The 20,867-nt window shown below is 34.1% G+C and overlaps 1 protein-coding gene across 10 annotated transcripts in view; it reads left to right on the top strand.

The window, feature by feature from the left end:
- Positions 1–20,867, top strand: part of RALGPS1 (Ral GEF with PH domain and SH3 binding motif 1) — a 111,675-nt gene that overhangs the window by 10,845 nt on the left and 79,963 nt on the right. For 9 of the 10 annotated variants that reach the window (XR_014685009.1, XM_084494138.1, XM_084494130.1 and 6 more), the window contains 8 exons: positions 3,582–3,675; positions 7,669–7,795; positions 9,511–9,618; positions 10,381–10,431; positions 10,952–11,035; positions 11,471–11,560; positions 12,686–12,778; positions 15,421–15,547. Coding sequence is in view for 9 of the 10 variants with exons in the window: in XM_084494138.1 (XP_084350264.1) it covers positions 7,739–7,795; positions 9,511–9,618; positions 10,381–10,431; positions 10,952–11,035; positions 11,471–11,560; positions 12,686–12,778; positions 15,421–15,547 (610 nt within the window). In the remaining variant the exon portion in view is untranslated. The remainder of the gene's footprint in view (positions 1–3,581; positions 3,676–7,668; positions 7,796–9,510; positions 9,619–10,380; positions 10,432–10,951; positions 11,036–11,470; positions 11,561–12,685; positions 12,779–15,420; positions 15,548–20,867) is intronic. The other variant, XM_084494137.1, reaches the window with a different exon arrangement.

The following is a 20,867-nucleotide window of genomic DNA, read 5'->3' as shown; positions in this document are numbered from 1 at the left end:
GTTGTTTTGGTTGTGTTTTTTTTTGTTGTTGTTGTGTTTTTTTTAAAGTCCAAGCTTGATGTGAAGACTTCAGGAATTGTTTATGAATTATTAGAAACCTCCACTATATTTCTTGTCTTAATTGCTTTAGGTATTCAGATGCTATCTCTACTTAGTTAAATGTCACTTGACCATGCCTTTTTTGTGTGTTTATACAGATAGCATTGATCATATAATTACATTACTTCTTGAGGCGGCAGAATGGCAGAAATGGTGGCAGAAATAGCTAAATAGAGATAGGAGAAGAGAAAATGGAATAATGAATTTGTAAAAATAATAAACAGGCATTTGAGTGAACTCAGTTATTTGTGGGTATAATAAAATATGGGATATAATCAGGATGGAAATAGCATTTCATATTCAAACCTGCTTTTCCAGCCTCCTGCTCTTTCATGGTTTTACCAGCTAAGGATTCTGTGAGATAGTTAATATTTTTTAAATTTAATTTAGACAGTTTAGGAGCATTTATGAAGTGCATTTTAATGAGGAGATTGTACGTACAGATCTTGAATGAAAAATGTATCTTGTAGTTATTTCAAAAACCTGTAAGACCATATTTTTATTCACTTTGCAGAGTGTCAGCTCTACCTTTTTGGTGTAGTGGTCGCCACAGATTCCTTTTATTTATTTATTTATTTTTGTGTTCAGGTTGCTATGATGGTGAGTTCTTTTGGAAAGCCAGGATTTGGACTGTTGCAGGACAACTAAATTACTGGGTTAACATACAGTTAATCCATAGAACCTTAATGTTTATATGTTTTTGGTTAAAATCCTCTTTCAATCTGTTGAACACTGACAGGACTGATGACCCTAAGTATGGGATGCACTTTGTTAAAACTGCTCAATTTTTGTTTTACTTGTGCTGATAGTATAACAGCGAATGGTGTAAATCACTGCAAATAAACTTTGGAGTACTGTTTCCCTTCAAAAGATGTATCTTCATTGGATCTTGTCACAGCCCAGCACAGGATCTTATATGCTGAATTAAAAACATAATTTCCATTAGCTTTTCATTATTCACTATTAACTGTAGTAAGAAGTTTATCAGAAAAGAATGTGCTTGAAACTAGTAACTTGTTTGTGACATTTTATCTATAGGTGGTACTGTTGCATAAATAATAATGAAATATATTTGAACTTCCTGATAAAATGGATACTAAAAACATGTAGACAAGACAGTTGTCACTTAGGATGATTTTATTCATAAGATTAAGAAGTGTTAACGTTCATATATTGCCTATTTACTTTTCTTCCTTAAACTGTTAGTAGGCAATTATTTGTATCCAGGAATTTGAATATTTTATAACTTTTTGTGTTGTACAAAATCATAGAATGGATCTAGATGGCTCGGGTTGGAAGGGACCTCAAAGATCATCTAGTTCCAACCGCCCTGCCATAGGCAAGGATGCCACCCACTGGATCAGGTTTCTCAGGGCCTCATCTAACCTGGTCTTAAACACCTCCAGGGATATGGGGCATCCACATCCTCTGTGGGCAACCTGTTCCAGTGCTTCTCCAACCTCTGAGTAAAGAATTTATTCCTAGTATCTAATCTAAATCTCCCCTTTTTTTAGTTTAAAGCCATTACTTGTTCTGTCACTATACTCCCTGACAAAGTCCCTCCACAGCTTTCCTATAGGCCCCCTTTAGGTACTGGAAGGACGCTGTGAGGTCTCCCTGGAGCCTTCTCTTCTCCAGTCTTAACAACTCCAACCCTCTCAGCCTGTCTTTGCAGGAGAGGTGCTCCAGCCCCTTGATCATCTTCTTGGTCCTCCTCTGGACCTGATGTAATACATCCATGTCCTTCTTGTGCTGCGGGTACCAGAGCTACAAAAATGGCCAAAAGCATTGTGTTGAATCATTTCAAAAGAACAAAAGCTTTTGCATATAAAGCATTGTGGCTATTAGACCACTCAGCTCTCCCAAGTCTTATGCACGTGTTTATGCATGCATTTTATGCCATGAAAGGGCTTCAGAATGGCACATAAAAGATTTCTGTTTTCTGAAGGAAATGGGTCATTTCTGCCTTTACAATAGGAAATGCAGTCTTTTTCCTTTCCACTTTGCAGACGTCATATGTGAGGGAATGAGAAGTGATATTTGAAAGTTGATATTTGGCTGGACAGGGCACTCAGGAAAGTAAAGATAGGACATACTGTTTCAAAGTATATTTCAAAAAAAGGAAAAAAAATGCTACAAAAATACCTAGGTCTGGAGCATAAGCAGAACATAGTTCTAGATTAACTTAATGCTAATTCCCTTTTTATTTATCAATAGCACAAAAAGGTGGGGCTTTTTTTTTTTTGCCTATTTCAAGCCTCTGGTCTGAAACTAGATGTGACATAAATGGTGATGTATGGTTCACATCAGTGGTTGAAAGCAAGCAGAGGGGTGCAAGTGTAACCACGTTACTGTTTCATCCTGTGTTCGTAATGCAGTCCCACTTTCATCTTCCAATATGTTAACTGTAGCATATTCTCATTTGTACTCTACGCCCACAGCATCTGAATATGACTTTTGTTCATTGTTCATCACGGAAAGCAATGTTCTAACGTTGAACATCTGGAGGAATAGTTTTGCGATGAAGAAAGAGGAAAATGAGTGCAGAGATCATAAATCAGAAGTGAACATAGAGCTCTGTGTAGTATGTTGTAAAGGTGTCCATAGGTTATGGCAACTGCCAGTAAAGTGGAATAGTATATTGAAAGGATCTTGCTTTTTACATCCAGCAAGATCAGCAGTTTTCTTCATTCCCTTATCGTGGTCAATGACAGCTAACCTTTCTGATGTTTGGCATAGGTGTTTGATTGTTTTTCTTTTTTTTTAAATAAACCAAAACTGTTAACTCTTGTTGGTTCCAGCCAAGTTTATCAGTGCTCAAATGGGGCCCTACTGCTTTTTGTCTTCACTGAACAGCTGAGCGGTTAATTGGAACTTAAGAAAAAAGTCATCTTTTGGTAAAATACCAATGCATATTGTCTTAAAAGCATGCTACAGCTGTCAGTTCATGATTCAGTGATATTGGGAAAACCACAATGACTTAATGAAGTTATTAAGTAGGTAGGGTTTGAAATTGGTGAAGACATTTATAGTTTGGAGCTCAGAATGGCCGTACCAAGTCTTATCAGAAGTTTGTCTAAACCAGTATTTTTTCTCGAACAAGAAAATCAGTAAGATTAATGGTCATCGATGGTTTCAATGGTTGCTTACATAGTTATTCTCATACTTCTTGAGAACAGTGTGGTTAGTTACTTCCCCTGAATAGTCTGCTGGCATTTAGAATTTATAGCACGGTGACTTTATTGGCCAAAAGTGGTATCTGTGCTTAAGATTCCATAAGGACTGTCTCGTGTAATAAGGATGAACTTGTGGTCTTTGTAAGTAGAATACATGCATATCACTAAAAACAATGTAAAATTAGCCTTTCTGCTTTCAGAGAGCATCGCTCCTGTACCATACATGACAAAATTTGGCATATTCTGTTAAAGTAATGGTTATAGGGATTATTGTGTTTTGTTTTGATTATTTTTTTTTCAATTTAGTTGATCTTGCCCTGTCTCCACTTCTGCTTCAAAGAGAAGAAATCCATGTGTAAATGGGTTTAAGTTGGCAGCAAAGAGCGGACACCCTCTGTTGGTATGTACATTTGCATCCTGACTTGTCCATTTTGCTACTATCTCTGAATGAGATCTACTGTAGCATACATGTGAACCTTCCCTACAAACACAAAAGGGCTTTTTCATTTCGTTTTAGAACTGTTCATATAATAAATCATTTTAATGATTAACTAGTCAAGAATATTTTTAAGAAGCAAAGGCTACGGAGTGAAATTATGTTATTTTAGGGACTTTCATTGCCAACCTGTTGGACCTTTTATAATTTTCAGAATTTTGAGTGTTTCTTTTTAATCTCACTGGAGTGAAATATTGCAAGTGTGGGAGAGTATCTTTTGTATTAGTTGTTCTTACTATCTGTTTGCATGTAGTCTGACAGTCCTTTGTTACAGGAGACTTAGTAGTAGCTCCACTGTTAATTTGCAGAGTAATACCATTTGTGGTAGCGGGTGTGGAAATGCTTCGTATCACCAGATGATTTCATAAGAATAAAATCCCCACCTTTTACTATATTTGCAAAGACAATTGTTCTCTATGACTTTCCTCCAGCAAAAGACAAAGGCTGTGGGAGTTGTTTTTCATACAAGATGCGAATCTTGGAGAAACCTGCACACACACACACAAAAGTAGCATAATTTTAAAGCTTATGTTATATTTGAAATATTTGTGGAAAAATCAATTTTGTTCCTTTTTAAAATGTAAGTATCTAACCCAGTAGGCTTTCTGTGTGCTGAATTTTGAAAGCAAAAGTATGCTAGTGCTTTTGGTTTCAGATGTTACAGCGCTTCTGTCTCTTGTTTAGTAAATGTAAAAACTTGCAGTAAAACAGAGCTTGGACAGGATACAAGATCACATATGGGATTTTTCTTTTCCCCTTTCAGAGCATTTTTGAGCCCCCGCACACTGGAAAGCCTAGTCAGGAAGGCGGAGAAGGAGGAGACAAAAGTATTTTTGTGGCCATGATATAAATACTACATTTTAAAGAAATTACATCATAAAAATTGCTTTCCACCTCAGTATCTCTAAGGGCTATTAACAGAAGCAACTCCAGACGTAGAAATGCTTTGCAGTCTGCTAGTGCTCAAAATACAAGTTTATTTTATCAGGACACAAGATAAAGGAATTTTTTTCTTGATTAGTTTAACTGAAGAGATTCTGGTGTTATCTGAAACACAGTTATTGATTGATTTCACACGTGTCCATGCAATGGTGTGAGAAATTGCTGCTGTTTGTTCTGTAAGGCCTTTCAGGGTGATAAGTGCAGCAAAGACCTTGCTTTTCTCAATGAAGTAAAATAAGGGGTTACTTTTATTCTCGTCTGCGCTTTTTTTTTTTTCCCCAGCATTTTCCTGTTTGTGTGATTGAAGTATATTAGGAAAGGATAAGGATATGAAGGGAGATGTGGTGATAGCCCTAGTTGTATATTTGAGTACCTGCAGACTGTAATTTGTATGCATTTTGCTAAAAGGGTACATATACAGGAGCCTGTGGCAGTGGTTACCATGGGGTATGCTGTGTGGAATGACTGTTTTCTCATTGTGAAGTGAATCAGTGTTTGAGCTGACTTGGTAATTCTGTGAGCAGTTCCTTTTTTTTTTTTTGTGCATACTTAAACATACATGAATAATACTGCTCATAGTATGTGTGTGCATGCTGTGTATGAAACATTCGCAGCAGCTGTCTGCTAGCAGTATGTTTGAAGTATGTGTAAACTTTATGCAACACTACCAGTTCTTCATGTAGTTAAACAGGACTACAGAGTTATCTGTATTTTAATCTGTCCCTAATATTTTAATCAGTCCCTAACAGCTGATTTAGATGTTATAGTAAAATAGTCCATTTTGCTTTCACCTCGCGGTATCATACTGATTTAAATTGGGGGAAAAGTTCTTTCTTTTGATGGGACAGGTGCTGGAATTCAGCAGTCTCTTCTGCACAGTCCTGTGAGTGTTAGCTTTTAATATATATATATATATATATATATATATATATATATATATACATACACACACACATCTTAACAAGTTTTCACTTAAGGTTCCATTAGGTGCTCAGATCTGAATGATGCAAGGCATCCATCACCTACATAACAAAACGAGGGGCAGATCCTCTGCTGAGACCTCCTCTATATAATGAGGAATGGATCATGTTGAACACTAACTTCGGGAAGGCTTCTAAACATCTACTGCTGTCCCTTTATTCAGTTAATCATCCGTTTCATTGTAGTCCCAAGAATCTGTTAATGTATACCTATAAAATTGTTTACAAGGTAAAAGTAGTTTTAGATTTGAGAATGTATAAACTCTCATTCATGATGCAATGTACATAAACTTCAAATGTATCATTATGATATATCTGACAAAATTTTCAGGATAAGAGTGCAATGTGGTATTGAATTTTTTACTGAATGTCTTTGGCAAGTACTGTGCCATTGTGCTGTCACTAGGACAATAATGTAAGGGTAGCTTTAGCTTATTAAGCTAGTAACAAGTATGAATGTGTGCAAAATGCACTAAACATAGTGTCTATATTTTGACTGTGATTAAGAGTAGAATTTAAATTTGGTGCTGACTTTTACTTCATGTCATATAAATATAAAGAATGCACGTCTTGAAACAGCATCTTCTGTTTCAGGAGGAACCAGTGAATTAATTGCAAAGTTTTATTGTGATAAGAGGCCCACTGTGAGGGAGGGGCCTGATTTATCCATTGGTGACAGTTCTCTGAGTGACATAAGAAAGCTGCCTAAGGGAATTTCTGAATTAGCCAACATTATGGTCACATTCTATGTGTTGTTTTTTTTTGCTACATAGATCTGGAAATAAAGTTGCTTGTGATTCCTTTCGCTTCCCCTTACATAAAATTTTGAACAAAGGGAATGTTGTGCATGGAAGTATCCGTTTTTGTTATCAGATAAGAGATTTTTATTTAAAAGTGTTCGTGTGTAATTCTTTTGAGTACACTTTTAATCTGAATTCAAAGTCTGTAGTCACATCAGTTGCTATCATTTTAGTTGTGCCTGTTTATATATATACCAGTTGTGTTTTTTCTGATGGAGATGCAACTTAATTAAATTAATGAACTCATACATCCACCTCTGTCTACATGGCAAGTATCCTTTAAAGCACAGTAGTTAAAATATATCAAAAAAATGAAGTTGGATTTCCTGGTATCAGGGAGATGATTCTTTGCTGAATACTCAGGACTATCATGTCCTGTAATTATTTGTGCTTTATTTGAAGATTGGTTGGTTCTTTTATTTAATAATGTTACTATTATGACCAAAAGGCTGTTAATTCAGAACTGAATATGGTTTTGTTTTAAATGTTCATTAAACACTTTGTATTTCTGCAGCAACTTAGCTGGAACAGATTGTTTATTTCAAGTAGATAGAGGTAGCTTCTTTGTGATACTGCATACTTGTTTTTTCCATCCAGTCTTTGGTTTCTGAAGGAAGCTTAAGGCGATATATATGAAGTCATAAGCTAATTGGGAAATGTACCTGTCTGCTTAAGACAGTTTGAAAAAGTCTCATTTCAGACAATGTTGTTGCTGGATTAGCCAAGATATTTGAGATTCATCCTTCCAACTACAGACGATGATGTTGGTGTGTTCTGTTCTTTGGGACTTGACTAAGATGCTTTCAGGCACACCTGTCTGTAAATATTAGTGGAGGTCTGAGCAGCTGCAAATATAATTTCTGTATTACTCTCATACAGTACACTGTATCACCAATTATGAGAATATTTCATACATTTATAAAAAAAAAAAGTGATGAGCAGAGAATTGTGAGGAAGCATCATTTCTTCAGTCAGTTAATAGCTTCAGTTTCTCATCTAAAGGTATATTGTGGTATCCTGCAGTTTCTGGATGAATACTTACAGTCCTTTACGTTTGCTACCTGAAACAGAAAAGACAATCTATTTATATTATAAATTAAGTTTATTAATAAACTTAAGTTTATATTGTTTCTAAGGAATCTTTTCATTTAGAAATAAGTGTGTTTGCTTTACAGGAATTCTGCTTTTATCATGTTGTCTTACCGGTGCTGGCTGAGCTGAAACTTCTGGCTTCCTGGGGAGAGCATGTATAAAAGGAATGACTTCATGGCCAATGTGATGGTCACCTCTGCAACTCCAGAGGTAAAATTCACTGGTGTTTTTTTTTTGTTTTGTTTTGGTGTTTGTTTGTTTTTGTTTTTTTTTTGCCTTCAGTCAAAATTGGAAGTGTTGTTTTGTTTCAGGTTTCAGAGAAACCATTTCCTCTGTCAGTCATTTCAGTCATGTTTCTTACGAACAGCATAGTAACAGTAACAACAAAGTAATTTGAGTGTCCCCCCTAAAAAAAAAAAAAAAAAAGTGTTCCATGTGATGTGCTGTGTACAGCTAACAGCCTGTGTTTGTAGGTCCAGGAGAGCCAACTGAAAACTGCTTGGTAATTAGCTACCCTACCGAATTTTTCTTTTTTACCCTGTAAAGCACATGTTTTAAATGTATGAAACTTGTTCTGAAACATTTCCTGTTTCTACACTTTTTAAGCTAGACGCTAATACTACATATGTGTTAAAGGTTTGGGTGCACCGTAGATTTATAAAGGATCATATTCATACACCTTTATATATTTTCTCTTTTCCTTTTTCAGATTTATCAAACTTGTGAAGCCCCTTTTTTAGTTTTTCATTACCAGTTTATGTTTTTGTTTTACCATCTTGAGTAAACAAAGTGAAGATAAACAGTCATCAACAAATTGTCACCTCATTGTTTGTTATCTTTTCAAGGCTGCTGAATATATAATAATCCTTGCTTACCTAGATGTACTTCTCTGCTGATTTACATATTATTAACACTTCTACCTCTAATCAGCTACTCTGCCTCCTGTCTTGTAAATAATTATTTATCATTGCAAGGATAGTCTCTGTTGTAAGGTTGCATGGTTTCTTTAAAGGCTTTGGAATCAGGAACCATGGAAGTTCTTTTGGAAGTTCAACATGATTGTATTAACCATTTTCTTTGCCATTTCCATTTCTCTCAGTATCACCGCGTCTGTTGATACCGAGGTAGTGCTGCTCATTCTAAATGTTATCTTGACAGTTTACTAATACAGCATACATAACTGTGTTTCTACTAATTTCCCTTTATACACTACTTAGATTTACCCAGTACCAATGTCGGGCTTCCTAATCAGTAGTTCTCCAGATACTTTGGAGGAGAAAGGGAAGAAAACAAATGAAAAACAGCATCACATTTACCAGTTTCTAGTTCTTTGTTACCAAGTCAGTTTTAAGTGAGATTTACATGCCACAATTAGTCGTTCATCTTTGTTTGACAGCTGTGTTCTTCTAACAAACAAATAACTTAAGTGAGGTAAGGACTTAAGATTTTACATGCACGTATGTGTTTAATATGTAGTTTTAAGAAATAGGGAAAAAAAAAAAGATTGTTTCTGAAGAAAGGAATTGCTATTTTTTCGTCCTTATTGTTATGGAGAACAGTAATAAGGAACATGATTTGAATCTGCCTAATCTTTACCTGGCGGATTTAATTTAAACACTTCATTTGAGTATGAATCTTCAAAATCCCAATAAGATTCCTTTCATGAGACAACTCTTTTATCTAGTCTGTAATTTAAAAAATAGCTTTCTAAAATGTGGAATTTCAGAGCTAAAATTGTACGTCACCATAGTTCTTGTAGAACAAAGTTTTCTGAAATGCGTTAGAAATATTCACAAACTGTGCAAAACTAAGCTTAATAACGTAGAAGTATGCAGCTTTTTTGAAGGTTCACAGTTTTTCTTATTTCTTAATCAGATATGAGTTTCATCAATCTGCAGATGTGTACTTTTTTGTTGTTGTTGTAGGGTAGTAGCAGCTCAGATTCCCTGGAAGGGCGAAGTTCAGATTATGCCAATAAAAGCTATGACGCAGTTGTATTTGATGTATTGAAAGTAACTCCTGAGGAGTTTGCTGTAAGTAGAAATATTAATTTTGCATTTATGCTTGTATTCTATTCATGACTTGCGGAATATAAAAAAAAAAATAATAATAATCTGATTATATAAACTATAACAAAATAAACATCTCAGGACTTAATCATTTAGTGCTGAGCTGACATAGCATATTTGGTTTTCCGCTTAAAGCCATTTGATTTTTTTTTCCCCAGTATTTTAGAAAACAATGTATTAGGTAATAATACATAATATTAGGTATGTGCAATTCTATTGATTTTTTTTTTCATTGAAATCACAGGATAACAGCTGTTGAACCTAGTTCAGTGTTTCATTAACATTCTGGTTTTCAAAGTGATGTTTCATTTGTTTCAAATGAGATCCTACCTATAATATTGTATTCACAAAAAAGGTCTGCAGATGTGGCTATGTTATTCTTTTAATTTTGTCACTTTGGAAAAAATTCTGATGAGTCTGTTCTTTAACAATAAAGCAGAATACACAGATAAGAGCTGCTGTTAGGTAGAAATAATGACGTTGCCACTCAGGATGGTGACATCTTTGCGTGTGGTATGTCCCTATGTGGAAGATCCCTTCCAATCCCTAACATTCTGTGATATCAGCTTGGACAGGGGTGGCCTGATTCTGGACTGATTGGTTATGTTCTGTGGAGGAAATACTACAGTTTGGTTTGAAGTTACTGAAGTGTCACATCAAGCAGATGTAAATACATGATTGTTAGCTCTTTATATTACATTATTTAAAATTTGCTCTTTATTGCAGAGCCAGATTACATTAATGGATATGCCAGTATTTAAAGCTATACAGCCTGAGGTAGGGTTTTTTTGTTTTTTTTTTTTTTTAAACTGTTTGCATCTTTGGAATTTCAGTACCTGTGGTTATGTAACCATGTAATTAAGGGTGTTTCATTCTAAAATGCTCAACTTCTTGCAGTTCACTAATACTCTTCTAGGCTTGTTCCTTGTTAGCACTGTGAGTCTATAACTGAGCCTGATTTACTTGGATTTGCCAGATGCTTTAAAAGGAGATGACTGTGCTTTTCTGCAAGTCTTTGTCCTGCTTTGTGCAAGAGTTTATTCTGGATAAATATATAACGTGTGAAAAGTGACTGCTCTCTTTTCTGCTCCCATCAGTTCACATTAGATTTCAGTGCTTGACTTACGCCTCTAGTTATAACCTGTATTTTAGGCTGCATCAGCCATTCATTTTCATTGAACTGGTGCCTTGGATTGGTTTTAGTAAAATGTGATAGACGCTTTTATCAATTCTTTTATATTTTTATTGTTTTTTAAACGTTACTGACTTTGGATGCAATTTTTGATGTTTTTCCTAGGAGTTAGCCAGCTGTGGGTGGAATAAGAAAGAAAAACATATCCTCGCTCCAAATATTGTTGCCTTCACTAGGAGGTTTAACCAGGTAAATGATTTGATGAATGTGTTGAACAGGTACTGTTGTTTTTAAGTGAAATAGAACTACTACTATGAATGTATTTATAAATTAGAATTAAGATTTTTAAATGACAGTTCTTCTCAGTTGCTTTGTCCGCATTTTTTTCTGTTGTACCACTATACTGTAAGTTCCTAACAATTTTTGCTGGCGTCATTGTAGAAAATTAGCAATTCTTTTCCTTCTTTTTCTGCATTCCATCTGTTTCTACAGTTATTTTAGTGTCAGCTCACTTCTGTACTTACTAGTTATGTCAGTGCTAATGCTTTGGGGTAATATTCAAATGAAAACTTAGGGGATCAGACCTCTTTTATTTTCCTACTGTTTTTTCCATTGAACATCATGAAACTACTTAATCATGTTTTTTTTGGTAAATAAATTCAGTTGCATCTCTTTACTTTATAGGTCAGTTTTTGGGTTGTACGAGAAATATTAACAACACAGACCTTAAAAATAAGGGCAGAAATACTGAGCCATTTTGTGAAAATTGCTAAAGTAAGTGCATATTTATTGTACTGTCATTTAAAATGTTATTTCCTTTTATTTGCTTCTACGCTACTCCTATGAACCATCTTTGGATTACATAGGGTAACATTCTGGGTATTTTTAGCACATCTGCTATGTTGAACGACATGAATAAGACAAAGCTATGGTATCAATTGTTTATTTTGTTTAAAACAAACAAACAAACAAAAAAACATACCCAGTTCATTGTGAATTATCTTGCATTTTTGCATAACAAAGTTAAAAACGGTTTCTTGTTGCTGGCCAACTACATGTAGCCAATGCTGAACATGGTTGTAAACTGTTCTGTTTTCTCTCCCCCCATTCAAATGTATGTTTTTATGAAAAGAAATCTTGCTTCCAAAACAGCTATTGTGTGACCTCATTACTATTTGTAAAATAGAGTTGTTCAGAGTTATAAATCATAGAATCATAGAAAAACATATAATCATAGAAAAAAATTCACAGTTTGAGAACTATTTTTGTCATTCTTAACATTTAAAAATAAATATATTTATTTTAAGAAGTATTTTTCTGTTTTGTGACCTATGCTTATTCTGTTGTGTATGAATACTGTGAGACTTTCTGATATTAGTAAGAAGATGGCGGATAGATCAAAGACCTGAGTACTAATCTTGTATATGTAAAATAGCTTGTGAGTGGTGGTGGTGGGATATGTAGATTAGAATAATATTTTCCATTTAATTAATACAAAACCAATTTTTCTTGTATTATGAGTATTTTCAGTGAGTTTACATAGCATTTTTGTGCTTATGTAGAAGAGAATGTACCTAAACAAGTTCCTGGCACAAATTCATAGTCCAAGTACTAGGAGATTGGTCAACTTGGAGACACTGGGTTATTCTTAGAGGAGTTTTCATATCCTTTGCAAAATGAAAAGCACTGCCCTCTTATTTTTCTTTCTTCTCCCTCGGTAGAATCACGAATCTTCCTCAGATGCTCCTGAGCAATGAATCCATCCATCATTCAAGGACGAATTTTACATCCAGCCTCTTTCTAAAATTTACAAACTGCATGGGCAGTGGTTTTCATTTTACTATATTCTGGACCTATAGGAAAATTTAACTAAGCCAACTTTTTTTTTTTTTTTTCTAGAAGCTTCTAGACCTCAATAACCTTCATTCTCTTATGTCTGTGGTGTCAGCACTGCAAAGTGCACCTATCTTCAGACTGACCAAAACCTGGGCTGTAAGTTATCCCTTGACCATTGTCTCTTCTTTCTTGTTTGAATTCTGAGGCTTTCTTAATTTTCAGTATTGACGAATTATGTGCCCTGGGAGATGATTCTTTACATTCTTGCTGTTGAGGCACTGTCACAGCAGCAGTAGTAATTTGGTATGTGGCTTTTGAAAGCAGAGATTAAATGACTGCATATCTTTTACACAATCTGTTTTCCTGAAGAAGTTTCCTGTTTTCCTGTCTGTTTGAGAAGCTAGTAATTATACACTTGAGAGGACTTCAGTTGATAAATAATCTCAGCAGGCCCTTGCATGAGAGTGTGTCTCAGTATCCCATTATCCAAATCATTGTGTCATTAATATATTAGGTAATAGGAGAGGGAAAAAAAGATATTACTAGTTTAGAAACATTAATTCTGTGATTATTGTACAGTGTGTTTCAATTTTTCATTTATATTGGAAATGCAAAGCATTATTAATTTCATCTTCAGAAATTCAATCCCTTGATGGCAGAACTTATCACTTAAATTTACCACGTTTTTACTGTTTCTAGAAAGTAGAAAACACAATTACAATGTAGTCGTACTGTATGTAATACTTAAATATACAGAGGCTTAGGTAATTCTCAGTTTCAAATTTCACTCAACATGGACCACATGAACTGTTTGGAACTTATTCATAAAGATGGCTATACTTAACTTTCACCCAAGTTCATTATAATGCCTTAAAATGCCAAACTTTTTATGGTTTGAATGCTCAGAATTAGGATCTAGTCTAATAAAAATTATGTGCCTGCTGTTCTGAGCAGCTTGATGAAGTTGGAACTTAAACAGGAAAAATCACTCATCAAATCAAGCGTGTGAATAATTAATTTCAGGACTAAGACCTAAATAAATTTTAAGAAGTTATGTAACAAAATGTAGTGTATTGCACTTACTACAATGATAGTTGAGAGCAACTACTAATGTATTTAAGGAACTTAATTTGACATTAAAAAAGCAATACTAAAATACGACGTGCAGAGTTTAATTTAGGATTCTAAACATTACTCTGTAACTTTAAATGTGTAGAACATTTCCATACAAAATGAGAAACGTTTTTCTAAATATTATTACTGATCCTTTAAAAAGCTACTGCCTTTTAAGTGATTTTTGCTGCAGCTCTCAAAATGTTTATTTCACTACCATAAAAATGTTGTTTTCCAAGATTTAGAAACAAAATAACCTTTGCTCAATTCTTTTCTAAAGTTTTGGTGATATAGAACCCACAGGAATTATTTTTATTTCAGCTACAAAAGGTAAAATTATAAAATGACACAGTTCATCAGCTTGAAAATTATATTTGCTTTTTATTAAACTGTTCATTAAATTGTTTTAAATGCAAACTCACGTGATACCCACTTGGACCAATATCATCCATTTGGAGGCAGCCCCTGTCCCAAATGTACTGGTGACTTTATAGTCACCAGTAGTTATGAAGTACTTTATAGTCACCAGTAGTTATGAAGTACAATACAATGCAGAGTTAGAACCTCAAAAGAAATTCCAGTGCTGTTTAGAAAGAAAACAGAAACTTAAGTCTTTTCACTCTTTTTTTTTTTTTTTTTTTTTTTTTTTTTTTTTTGTACTTTTAATGTTGGTTTGTTGACAGCTGTTACTTAACTATCTGTGGTATGTGCTGTTCCAATGTTGCAGAAGGCCTCAAGGCTTCTGTCAGCAATGCTGGTTTACTGATGACTCTTGTTAACTCCATCCTGTTCGGAATGAGACAGGCTGAAGCCATTAACTCATACATATCCATTGCAGTATTTTTGGTGAGAATGGGCAAAGTCAAAATTCTGTAGAAATAGAACAGCTAGATTTGTGAGCCTTGCACTATGACAGTTGCTATTCTAGAGAGGAAGAGATCCAATGGAACAGCTGCCTCTTGTCAAAAAGTACAACCACAAGAAGCCAGCGTACAGTGCAATAATTCTCCATTCACTGTAACACGGTTGGCTTTTAAAATCATCTTAAAAACATTACTGATGTATCTAAAAACAGCTGAAACTGCGAATGTGTTTTTTATGCATGTACCTACCTAAACGTTTTATGTTTGTTCTCATCTTTTGTTTCTCTGGTATATTTTGCGTTATGTTTTTTCTGATTTGCTATAGTAACTCCAGTAATATAAAACAGAAGCGTAAATATCATAGCAATTTACTTTTCTTAGACTTTTTGAAAAAAAGCTGTGTGATTTTAATAAGACACTGTTGAAATGGCACTATTTGTTGTTATTTGTACTCAAATTCAATAAGATTTTTAGCAATTCTGGTAAACTATGAAGACACTAGTGACTTCAGAGGAAAAAATGTATGTTATAAATTTAGTATTGCAGAGGTTATTCAAAACTGTGATGTAGTGATATGTGGATCCTTGATGGTAATCAAAAATAATAACCATATTTGTTCATAATTCAAGGTTTAAGATTTTTTTTTAATTAACAGGTAGCACTTTTTCAAACATTATGCTGCTTTGGGTGGTAATGAATTGAATTTTATTTTGACTATGCTTTCCTTTACTGTGAGTGATTTGAATAAATTAGTATTTGTTGTTGTCTTTATATGGATTCTTCATTTGAAATTTGTATGATATTCTTTTTTTTTCTGCATAGCTTTTGAATCGCAAAGACAAGGCCACCTTTGAGAAGTTAGACTATTTACTGTCTAAAGAAGATAATTATAAAAGAACACGAGAGTACATCAGAAGCCTAAAAATGGTTCCTACTATTCCATACTTAGGTGAGTGGAAACATTTAGATTATTTATGTGTTGCTCTTTTTGACTGATAACCGCTAATATACGATGTTTTGATACTGTGTTTATAAAAAATAGATCTGATGGAGATTTTTAAACTCTGTACTGACTAAGATCTGTCTGGCTTGTAGAAGTTTTATGCAATACTAACATCTGGAACTTTGAAGTATGTCTCTGTTTACTGTGCGCTTGAGGTAATCAGAATTTGCAAGAGTGTTGTGTTTCAGAAATGTCTTAGTACAGCATGATTTAGGTCCTCATTCCTGTAGCTGTCTTTTTTTTCGCTGCACTGTTTTTTAAGATACATAATTTTATCTCTAAGTGGTGGTACTTTTGTGTCAGTTTCGCATAAATATGTTGAAAAGAGAAACGAACTGCAAAGTCATTTTACTTGACTGATTTGTCTTTTCAGTAATTCCCTTTTATTCTTCATGTGGGCACTCTATCATTATTTCCCTAGCACTCTTTCAACTTGCAGTTCCTGCCCGTTATTGAACTGTGCTAGCTTTCCTTAAGAGCACTCTAAAAACACAGATTACTGTTAAACAGAGATGTGCATTGTACTGGAATGTCTTCCCATTGATGTTTTTTTAAAGTAAGAAGTTAATGTAACTTATTTACTTTAAATTAATCTAACTTACCATTTAATCTTATATATTAACTTATAACACATATTCAACTATGTGTTTTGAATGCAATTATATATTATAACTGAAACAATCAGGTAATTTACTGTAATTTTTTCTAGTACCCAAGAAAGACAAATATAATTCTTTTTGTACGGCTGTCTATGTACACAAAGCATGGTCCTGGTGAAGTTCTAAACATTCAATAAATATAACTTCCAGAAAAAAAAATGTATTTAAAAAAATCATACTACATCTGAAATTGCCATGCATTAATGATTTGTGCTGGATATCTGTGGTGGTAAAAATTTTATGATCAACAAAATGCACCATAAAGAAATGTCTTAAATATTTTTAAATTATTGGTATAACCATGAACTCCACTTCTAATGCAAATTTTTCCTCATCTAACATCATTCTGCCTTTGTGCTTTAGCCTCACAAACTCCACAGAATCAAATTTAAAGTAGGTCTTTCCCTAGAGTATTATTTTTCCATTACTGTTATTCATGACACGGGAATTTCAGTTAATGATCTACAGTTACAGATACGTGTGAAAAAGAAAACTTAAGTATTCTAATAATGATACATGATAGTTCTTAGAGAGCCATGTTGTATTCAGACAAGGCTTGTCATGATTCTAGTGCTTCTTAATCAGCATGAGCAAACAAATACAGCCCTCTGAAGTGCTGTGAGTATAAGGACAGTTGTATTACTTTTCCATACGCTTTATTTATAGTCTCAAAGTATTCAAGGGACTACAAAAAATAAACTTGTGGATGATATGTAAGAACTCAAAATAGCTTGCAGTAGGATTTTTTTGTTGTTGTTGTTTGGTGGTTTGTTTGTGGTTTTTTGGTTTTTTTTTTTTTTGAATCTTCATTCCTTCGTTTTTTTTCTGTGTTGGTTTAGTATATATGCTTTGGAATAAATCCATTATGCCTGATATTGTGTTTATTTTAAATTAAAAAAAAACAAGGGGGGTATTGATTTCCACCCAAAAGCAAGAGGTATAGATCCACAAAGAAAAGATCCTTTCCAAATTGCCATTTGCAGTGGTACTTTCGTTCTTACCAACAGACTGTTAGAGAAGAAAACATGCACCAAGCATGTTTTTATTTAATAAATATGTGGTCATGGACAGCCTGACTTAAAAGCTGAAAGGACAGTTATTTAGGTTAGGACTTAGAGGAGATGAACAATTGCTAGGAATATTTTGGTGTATTGTATTTATAAAGAAGACTTGTATAAGTTCAGGTCTTTAAAATATTAATGCTTTCATGTAATATTTCTATTTAGCCATCCTGACGGTCTATCAAGCTATCTTCATCTTTCTTTGATGACGGAAAGAACTTTGAATTCATATGTGGTTTCATGTTAGTTCAAGTTATAATCATAAAATGCTGCCTGTTTGTACAAGCCTTCTCTTCCAGATCTGTTTGTGTATTCCTTTTTTTTCTAAGCTTTTTTTTTTTTTTTTCTTCATAGATCCAAAAAGTTTATGTATTTGGTATTTGACTACAACAAACCAGAACTCTGTAAAGACGTAGTATCTTCTTCAGGCATATAGTTTAACAGCCTTCTGTCTCAAAGTAGGATGACTAAGTATTTTTGAGAACCTGCCTAAATAATGCTCTTACTCATAATTTTTGTGCTCTACTATCCAGAAGTGTTACATTATCTATTAGCTCAAGAAAGAGTGCAAATAGTATTTAAAAGTAAGACCTTCAAATACAAATGACAGAACCTTGTTTCGCCTAATTTACAGGTTTTGAAAAATCTGTTCAATTTGCATTACCAAACAGAACTTTTAGAAAAATTAATACCTCGAGAGCAATACTTTGATCACTTCTGTACTCAAGAAAAGAGAAGCCATACACATACATGCTTTCAGAATGAGAATTGGGTGCTAAATATATCCATGTGCAGTTGAACTAGAAAACTTGTTAAAAAGGAGGCCTCCAGTTAAAATGCTGTCCAGTGTTGATCACTTCCTTTTCTTTTGTGACATGCAAAGCAGCCATTTGACCAACTGGTTGCTTATCAGTATTTCATCTGGTAATCCTTCTGAGTACACAGGTTGTTGTTAATGAATGTAGTCCAAGTAGCTTTGAGACTTCATGTGCTATCTGGCTTGCTGAGTCTCAACAGGAAGCACCAGGCCTACTCTCCTGTAAGTAAGGCATTTGTGACTTTAAGGCTTACCAATGAAAAAAGTGAGGCTTTGTTTCTGTTAAATACTTTCACTTTGGTACTAATACGGTAAACAAAGAACTACAGAAATAGTGAAATGTTTTCAAATAGGACACCCAAAAGTGTATCCACAGATTATGTAAGCTTGTTACACTGTGTTTTTCGTAGAAAAACGTTCTGATTCAGATTCAATTAAATTCAAAAAAGTAATCAGAATTCAGAAACAATTCAGAAAATGCTGAGTTGCGCAGGAACTTTGTGTGCTATATTTTATGAAGAAACTATGTTACATTAAAACAGATAATAGTTCATTATATGATTATAGGTAATTTAGGATGATACTAAGCTGGAGCTTAAAAGGGTTTATATTTATAAATCATTGCACATGGATAACTAGAGCACAAGAATTCTTTATAGACCTCCTGTGCCAGTATTAATGTATTTGTATTAGTTACCCTCAATGGGTTTATCTGCCATAAAGTTATCTGCTCTATTTAGAAATCTGTAAACTCTTTGCATCCACAGCACTCAGGTAGGAAGGATTTCCTCAGCTTTGTCCTGTACCATGTGGTTTTGCTTGATTTGAACATGGCCTTTACCTTCACTAGATAAACCTTTCTTTATGCCCTTGCTTCAGGCTACTCATGACATTATAGGCTTTGGTTGTTACCTCTGTTGTCAGTTGATGTATCTGAGCATCCATCACAACCTTCTCTGGCAGTGTTTCAGTTCTGTATCACTTCTGAGGGGGAGATGGTGCACATTGGCTGCACACAGTGTTAAGATAAAGTGCACCTTAGGTTTATACAGTGACTTCAGAAAGTTTTTGGTGTTCTACTTAATTCCTAACAATGTTAGCTCAATGTTTAGTAGCAATTAGAACGGCAAGTTGTTTTCAGGAACTATTTACTGTTATCCCAAGATCTTTCCTTTTATTGGCAATTACATGCTCTTTTCATTTCATATGGAAAGTCAGGAGTTTTCTCCCCTGTATCCGTCTTGTATATTTTTGTCTGCTGTCTCTTAAATCCTCGTGCAGTTCCTCACAGTTGGCCTTTCTGTTGCTAACCTCAATTAGTTAATATCATCAACAGATTTCTGTTTCATTGTTCACCCCCTTTTTCAGGTCATTTATGACTATGTTGAACAGCATGAATACTAGCACAAATTCCTGAGGATAATAGTCAACACTGTTCATGAAGAATATTTTTATTAAATGCATTTGACAGTTGCTCCTTATGGCTATGCTTACAAAATGTGTAGAAAAAATGATATTATTGCAACCTCCGTTAAATAATTTGAGGTTTGAAGGAGCATTTAGCTTATCAAAAGAAAGTATTCAAAGGGGAGTGGTTTCAGTGATTATGTATCTTCTGGGGGAGGGAGACTGTATTAGGTATGGAAAAGCTTCTCTACTCTGCTTAAATAAACAAGGCCAAGTAGATGTAGGTTAGAAATAAATAGTGAATTTATAACAGTGAAGGAGAGTGACAAAGTCTGAAAATTTTTAGAGTTCACAACCACAGGCTACAATATAAGATTAATATATTCCTTACTGTAGTAAGGAATAGTGTATAGTAAATAGGTATATAGTAACAAGAAATATAGTTTAAAACAACTATGTTAAAATTCCCAACACTTGTTTTTCTTTTCAGACAAATTTTCTAAATTTAAAATAATAATGAAAGAATAACTTGTGGAATCAGCAATGCTGTGGTCTAGAACATTGGAACTTTTTAGTCACAGGTTACTGTAAGAAATAACAGCGGTCACATTGTTTTGAAAATTCCTGGGTGCAGTGGCTATTTACAGCTTGTTCCTGACATTGTATTTTCTATAACATACAGGTAACAATGTAAAAGATCAAATAAAACAAAGATATGTAAGTTGTGTTGCAACTTAAATTTTTTTCTGATTTTCTTTTTTTTTTTTTTTTAATCTCTTGGAATATGACAATGGGGATAGAGCTAAAAACTTTGATAATAGAAGAGTTTCAGGGAAGAACTTGTATGAAACTTGTGTATAACAGAGTTGTCTTCTGAAGTAACTTAACTCTTGTGAGCTTTTTCTCTAAATGCTGGAAGGGGAGCCCCACTGTTTAGTATCTGATACAGTGATAAAGTATTAGTTACGGCATTTTCCTTATTGCTCAGAAAAAGGTAAAGATATTTCAAAAAGTTTGAAGAGCAACATTTTTAGGAGGTTTGTAGTTGCAGGAATATTTCTACAGTACTTTTTGAAATGAGTGAGGAATAGAAAAGAATTGAAGCTGTCAAAACTCTTCTCTATTGTACTGCAGTTCTGTCTTTCTGTCTAAAGTCAACTGTTGCGCTTTTGCTAATGACAGGAAAAAGTTTTGTATGTGACTACTAGAAAATGTAGTGTAATCAGAGACGTACTTTGGGGAGTGATGAAACAAGAATGCAGTTGAAAGAGCTAGAAGTAATTACAGAAATATGAGGAAAAACGACCTTTCATGGTGGTGAG

This window comes from Aythya ferina (assembly GCF_964211825.1).
Source record: "Aythya ferina genome assembly, chromosome: 20".
NCBI classification, from domain to species: Eukaryota; Metazoa; Chordata; class Aves; order Anseriformes; family Anatidae; genus Aythya; species Aythya ferina.
Note: the sequence above shows the minus strand (reverse complement) of the source record. Positions and strands in the feature narration are given on the sequence as shown.